This window comes from Gasterosteus aculeatus, chromosome 9, assembly GCF_964276395.1.
Source record: "Gasterosteus aculeatus chromosome 9, fGasAcu3.hap1.1, whole genome shotgun sequence".
NCBI classification, from domain to species: domain Eukaryota; kingdom Metazoa; phylum Chordata; class Actinopteri; order Perciformes; family Gasterosteidae; genus Gasterosteus; species Gasterosteus aculeatus.
Genome location: NC_135696.1, coordinates 16,898,062 through 16,905,660, shown reverse-complemented (window position 1 = coordinate 16,905,660; position 7,599 = coordinate 16,898,062). Strand labels below are relative to the sequence as shown.

The 7,599-nt window shown below is 43.8% G+C and overlaps 1 protein-coding gene across 1 annotated transcript; it reads right to left on the bottom strand.

The window, feature by feature from the left end:
* Positions 1-3,687: 3,687 nt before the first annotated feature.
* Positions 3,688-7,377, bottom strand: pou4f2 (POU class 4 homeobox 2). Its single transcript, XM_040187526.2, has 2 exons — positions 6,435-7,377; positions 3,688-6,090 (listed from the first exon to the last, which is right to left on the bottom strand). The coding sequence occupies exons 1-2, from the start codon at positions 6,642-6,644 to the stop codon at positions 5,158-5,160; spliced, it is 1,143 nt and encodes a 380-aa protein (XP_040043460.1). The 5' UTR covers positions 6,645-7,377; the 3' UTR covers positions 3,688-5,157.
* Positions 7,378-7,599: the final 222 nt, after the last annotated feature.

Sequence of the window (7,599 nt, the reverse complement as noted above, 5' to 3'; positions counted from 1 at the left end):
CATGGAGTTGGTTTTTGTTTTTTCACGATCCCCTATCTGTAAGAAAGTGTATTGCAAAAGCTTACAAAAAATCTATATTGATAAACTCCAAATTGCTAGATTTACTAAATACACACTGGCTGGAGATGGCTGCGTTGCAACAGTCTAGCCGCGATGTAGACAGTATTCCGCCTCAAGCGAAAGCGTTTTTTAAAATTCATTTTGATTCACGTTGAAAATTAAAATCTACAAATTCATAAAATGGCATCAACTGTGTGGACACAGAAGAATAATCAAGAAAACCAAGGATCATACCGCTGGAACATACAGAAATTAAACAAAATGTTAGGTTTCTAACGTGAAATATATTAAATAGCTCAAGGGAAAAGGGTAGGAACATGGTTAAGTCATTATTTTGGTGGCAGCCACATGTCAGCGGTGAGCATGGCCTCTCAGCACCCTCCTTCTAATCACGCCCCTGAGCTGTTTCAGTTATGAAGCTCGGGACGTTTCCAATGGCATTAGATTTTTTTTTTTTCTTTTATAACATTTCTCTAAATAATTATCAATTGGTATTTTAAAAACCATGTAAACCATGCATCCGGAAAAAATCTTCTTTTTACTTATTTAAGAAAAAACGTAATGTTAGATCACGGAAGTCCAAATTAAAGACACTGACGTCATACATTATTAATAAGGAAAGCATTCTGCATGTCTGGACACTATCCAATGTTGGAAACACAGCTTATGTTACATTTTAAATAAAAAGTTTAGACAGCACAGGCCTTTTTTTTAAATATAAATAATGTTTTCTCGCTTAAACGTTTATGGCAACACATATTGCAACAAAAAACAACACTCCCTCTTGGATACCAACAGAATCTTTTAAATTCCCGAAGTTTCTATAAAGTAATCCGTGTCAAGCCTTAAACGACTGATTGGCTACAATCTTTGCTGAGGCATCAACCTGAGTGTGCGCGTGTTGTTACGTTTGTGCGCGTGCGAGTATTAGAGAGAGAGAGAGAGAGAGAGAGAGAGAGAGAGAGAGAGAGAGAGAGAGAGAGAGAGAGAGATGGAGCTGTTTCATTGGCAGCCTCCTTTTTTTTTGCATGCCATCCTAAAATAAAAAGTATCCCAATGAAATCCTCCCAGTCGCCCAACGTTGCTCCATCGATTCGTTTCTGGGAAACGCTTAACAAACTAACGACCGTCGATGGCTGATTAAAATTGCATCAACCGCCGCCGATCGGCGGTCATCTGACGGGCGGCGGCGCGAGGAGCCAACAGATGATAAATAAAAGGGGTTCGCGTGGCGCACGGCGCGCGCTCTCTTCGCGGCGTGTTCACGTCGTCTAATCCGGGAGCAGTCGCGTCTTTGAAGGCAGACACTTGGCGTAAATGTACAGTTAAAATATTCTACTCTCGGGTCCCCAGGCGGAGCTCCGACAGTCCCTGGCCTCATTAAATTTTCATCAGCTACCCCATGTGAAAGACAAGGGAGGGTTGGGGTGGGGGGGTGGGGGTGTTCACGGGGGGAAAGAGAAAAATAAAACAGAGGGCATAATTATAACAAAAGGAAACAGCGCTGCCCTTTTCGTTTGGTAGAACGCTCCCATGGTGTCGTGTTTATACATGTGAATGCATGGAGCAAATACGACACGATGGGAGAAAATCTGTCTGTGGCTTTAGGGTAAACTGTTTTCTTCATATATGTATCATGCACAAAAAATATATATTTATATATATATATATATATATATATATATATATATATATATATATATATATATATATATATATATATATATATATATATATACCTTCGATTTTCTATTGCTACTGAGGCCTTTCTGCTCCGTGCGTGAGTGTGTTTGTGTGTTTTCAGTACTGGGGGCCACATTGATTCGCTATCAAAGAATCCCAGATCGATTTTCTCCCAATATGTGAACGTGAAAGCAAGCAGGAGCAGACAGGTTGAGAAGCTGCCTGTCTGTCTGACTGTGTGTGTGTGTGTGTGTGTGTGTGTGTGTGTACAGAGAGCCCCGGCTTGTGGAGCAGCAGTGAAGCTTCCTGCATAAAGTTCATTTCAATTCCCGAAGAGACACTCACGCGGCAGCCCTCCCTGACCAGCGGTAATTAACAGGGATAGCTAATGCCTACTTAACGCTCTTCATAATTATCTGGGATTTTTTTATAATTCGATGTGTAATTTAATAATTCGCTTCTATTAACGTATTAAGTGAATGGCTCATTTAGGGGAAATTAGAAGCACTCACCAGGAGCATCTTTTAATTGATGGACCATCATCGCTGTCTCATTAATAAGGCTCGTTTTGATACTTTTAATTTGTCACAATGATGGCGCTTGAGCATGTTTGGTTTATGGATCAGTGTTATGAAGGCGGTCTCCTTACAGTAGCTATTTTATTCAAATGTTTTTTTGTTGTTGAATGAATATTGAAGAATAATGAATTAATCTATGATTTAACTATGAGAATAATATATATATATATATATATATATATATATATATATATATATATATATATATATATATATATATAAATAATCCAAAGTCTTTTCATCAGACACTGTTAGGAGATTCTGTAGGTCCATACTAAAATATGGTAATATCAAAACATTCAAGGGAGGTTGAACGATTCTAATTGACTAGTAAATATATGCTTTTTTCATAAATATATATATAGTCATATGTTTTGTGATCATGCTAAAAAGAAACTGCTACTTGCCATGCAAATGTATTCCAGGTGGGTGTAAATAATCAGTGTAAACGTGGAGGACAGCTTAGAGAAATGCTAATGCGCTCAGGTATCTGTCCATGGTGCTGAAAGGCTCCAAAGCGCTCAACCCAACAGCAACTCTGTTAGGGACATAACATTCAAAATGCGTTTGTCTTCTCTTTTTTTTTTGGTTACCCTCCACGATAACGTGGAACCTGAGGGCTTGCTTCTGAAGCCTGCGAGCCCGCATGCTCGAACGAAGCATGCTTGAGTGTGTATTTAAAACAGAGACGGGCACGTTGGCAGGCGGGCTGTTTTTCTGGCGGGCTGACATCTGGCAAGTCGGCGCTCCAGGGACCCATCCAGCTCTCCGTAGACCCTCTGATTAGGCTCTAATAGAATATTAGCATTTGCTCTCAGGTAAGGCAACAGTGAGCCGCGTAAGCTGGCAGCAAGTGCAGTGGAGGAGCCACGTGCGTCTTTAACATTGGTGGAATGGAGGGGGAAAGAGGGCTCCTGCAGGGCCTGCTTTATGACGAGGCCCTTAGGAGGATGGTGTTCAGGCGAAATGGCTTTTTCCAATTACGTTTTACATTTTCATTCCAGTCATACGCCTCTAATATATGGTACCCAGACAGTGGGAGAGCAGATTCGGTTTGGAGTGGGGGTCGGTTTGTTGTTGTGTCTTGCTCATGGGCTCCGTGAAAGGGCTCATGGCGGGTTTTCAACATCACACCTGACACCTTTTCCGGTGACGGCAAACTCACGTTACCCACAAAACCAAAATGGCAACATTTGTAGGCAGATGAGCCAAAAAGAATCCGCAAAACGTCTTTTTAAAAGCTGTGCAGCCCACAGCTAAAACGTTCCCAGCCTCCTCATCAATAAATAAACAGATGAATAAATAAAATAATAATAGTATGTCTGGGATAGCCACATTACACAGTGCAGTAATGGAAAACGTCCAATTAAATGTTAAAGTTTGTTCTTTAATGAAACACATATTCCAGTTCAATAATTAAATAAATTAAAAGTACATGGATGTAATAAATTAATAGAATTATTTAACCAGGAACCAAAAGCAACATACATTACAGAAATAAGTTACCTCAGCTAAAACAGCAATACAGCAAAAACCTGTACGGATATATTTATGTGCATCGACTGGTTCCAATGAAATATTTACATTGTACACGTATACTTCCATGAAGCTGTTTCTTTTTGTCTTCAAGAAAAAACATTACTTAAACAAGGTGATTTTAACAAGCAACGACTTCATAATGATGCGAGTATATTTATACAAATAAATAGCAGAAAACATACATAAAATAATTTAAAAAGAGAATACTATCTCATATATATCTCGATTGTACCATCTCAAATGTTAGAACTTGTAAACTAGAATTTGTGCACGTTTCACAGTCGTTTCCCTTTGAACCAGAACAACACGCTTAACTTGCTGTCAGAATTTGATTTTCTCAAGCAAAAAGAGGAGGAGGTGGGGGTGGGAATCCCAATAAATATATAATGAAGTAAACATGACCTCACTCAATAAATAGTTCATAAGATCCCCGGCCCACGCTGGATTGTAAACTTATTGCAGCCGTCAAGGAATCATATTTTTTTAATCGCGAGATTGTGTGAAATCCTTACACGTGAGCCACTATTTCGATAAGTCCAAATGGTGAGGCCTCATAATAAACAACCCTATTATCATCCAAAACCCGGGTATCTTGAAAATAGATCCCTAACCTTGATCACGCATGGTAACAAAATACGTGGAATTAATTACACATTTAGACACAAAATTAAGTGTGTGACAAATAAATTATTCATTTACAAAGGGGTTATTTGGCAGTAATCGAATATTAAGCTTTCAACACCAAGCAGTGTTATCCTCTTAATCCCCTCCATGGACCCTGAATTAAATGTCAGACTGCATCGCCATGAACTCGGGGGGGGGGGACGTAGCTTATCCTATAAGCCAAAGATATAAACAACAATATCAACCAAGTGCTTCGAGTTAAACTGGCCCCGTCGTGTGTAAATAACAAAGCTGTTTTGAACGGGGTAGTTCTGCCAACGCAAACCATACTCCTCGTTTAAAAATGACACATGAATCAAAATGAAAGCATATAGAGTCCTGAAAGTCATACTGCGTTGACATTAGAAAGGTGAAGTATAGTAAGTGTGGAAACAGTGGTCTTACTTGCTCTGTCAAACGATGCTTTACTTGACTCCACGTCTCCCTCTTGGGGGGGGTCGAGCTTTTTTTCAGTCATTGTTCAATTTTAAGGATTTTTTTTTTCAAAGTTCAAAAGCACAAAGTCATCGATGATTGGAGGAGGAGGGGGGGGAGGCTGTGGGATAGGAAATATGATACACATCGTCTCTAAAACAGTTCCAAGTCTTTTTGTGTCTGGTGGTTTAAAGCGATTCTAGACGCATGCCGAGTATTTCATTCGTTTCTGTTTCTGCCGCTGGTTGCAAAACCAGACCCGCACCACGTTCTTTTTCAGGTCCAGCTTCTCTGCGATCGCTGCGATTTTCTCCGAGGAGGGACGCGGCTGAATGGCGAAGTAGGCCTCCAGCGACCTCTTCTCCGGCGCCGCTATCGACGTGCGCTTCCGCTTCTTCTCCGCGCCGTTGAACAACTCGGGCTTATTAAGTTTCTCCCTGTGCGATTTCTCCGCTTCTTCGAGCCACGCTTGCAGGATGGGCTTCAAAGCGATCATGTTGTTGTGGGAGAGCGTGAGGGACTCGAAGCGGCAGATGGTGCTTTGGCTGAGGGAGCCCACCCCAGGAATCTTCAGGCTGGCTAAAGCTGACCCTACATCCGCCTGGGTAACCCCGAGTTTGATCCGTCTTTGCTTAAACCTCTCCGCGAAGGCTTCCAAGTCCCTCGGATCCGCGTCCACGTCGCTCATGCCCATGTGCTGCTGTAGCCCGTGGGCATGAGCCATGTTGATGGCCGCCTGGTGCATGTGGTTCATGCCCGCCATGTGGGCAGGGTGCGCAGCCGTGGAAACCACCGAGCCATCCGGCCCCGCCATGGCTCCTAGTGCCAGTCCCGGGGTGATGTGGTCCAGCAGGTCCCCCTCCAGCGCCTGGTGAGGCTGGTGGTGGTGGTGATGGTGGTGGTGGTGGTGGTGGCCGGACAGCGCGGACGGATGAGAAATAGGCACCGCGGAGGAGGAGGAGGAAGACGAGGTGCAGGGGAGAGTGTTCATGGTGTGGTAGGTCGCGTCCGGCTTGAAGGGGCTGTGATGTGGAGGGTGGTGGTGGCTCTTGGTCTGCGAGACTATATCCACCGCCGCTAGAGCTTCAGCCCGGGCCAACAAACTCTCATCCAAGCCTCCGAATATATTGCTCTGCAATTGCAAATAGAATGCACACATAGCTGTCAGCAGGGAATTCTCCCTCCACTCCTCGGTTTAAAACATTTCCAGAATGTGGAAAAAAAAAGGAATCAAAAAAAAAAAAAAAAAAAAGGGGGGCACACAAAACAAGACACATGCAACATCCCAGGTCATAAAAATTAATACGCAAGGCAAAGCCGAATGAATACATAAGTTGAGCAGAGAAGAGAGGAGGAAAAAAAATATGGAGGTGTGGATTTGCTGTGCAGACATGAAAAAAACATCAAGCAAAAAAAAAAAAAAAAAAGTGGGCTGTCAAAATGTGCCTTTAAGCAGTGATTATGCAGAATACGTACCGGTGGGGTTGGGAGACAGGCTCTGCGCATCGCCTCCGAGCTGCTGCTGCCGCTGCTGCTGATGATGCTGTTGCTGTGTCGGGAGGACGAGCAGGAGGACGACGGTGCATTGGAATTGGAGGACGAGGAATGCAACGAGTACTTGGGTTCGGGCAAGCTGGCGTGAGCCATAGCAAAAGGCTGCTTGCTGTTCAGAGACATCATCATCATATTTGCGGGCGTCGGAGCCTCAGCAAGTTCCTTTTTAATAAGTTAAGACTCCGCCTCCTCGGTTCGGAGAGTTGAAGCCCCCCAGTTGCTTCGACGGGATCTCGAGTCACTGTCGAATAAAGTGCCGGCTGAAGACGGTCGTCCAAACGCTGAAGTTTTCACATCTATTTATTAATACTGCAGCGGAGGCGGCGCGTCTTTTGGGGGCAAATGGGATAACGCGGGCACCAACAAGCCATGCAACAGAGCGCAGCGCGGACCTAGTTCCCCCCCGCTGTGGACTTGATTGGCACGATTGTTTAAAAAAAAAAAAGAGAAAAAAGGACCAAAACAACCTGTCGTTTTCTGCTGCAGCCGTCTCCACCTCTACTCTCTTTTTTTTTTTTGCCTTGGATTGTTTTGTTGTTGGTGGCGGATCTCCTCCTGGACGACGGACCAGACCAAAAAGAAGGAAAAGTTTCTTTCCGTCTCTTAGGATTTTTCCAAAACCCCTTCAAGTTTAAAACACCTGCCGCTTCGTTGACCTGCTTGGGGTTTTTGTTTGTTTTTTTTCGTGTGAAAAAAGTTTCCGTCTTGAAAACGAGCGTAAGTGAGAAGTGATGGCGGTGACACTCTCTGTGCTGCACCTCTTCGACTACGTTGAATGCTGCGGGGACCCAAACTGCCTCAGCTCCGAGGCGAAGGGCAGACTGAGTCTCTCTCCGCCTCTATCTCTCTTTCTCTCTCTCTCTCTCTCCCACCCTCACTCCCCCCTCCCTCTCTGTATTCTCTCACAAGCGCACACACCTCCTATCTTTCTCAACAGCCCCTGTCTCTCTCTCTCTCTCTCTCATACACACACACACACACACACACACACACACACACACACACACACACACACACACACACACACGCACACACACACGCACACACATACACACACGCGCGCACTCTTTTCAGCTGTACCTGAAGA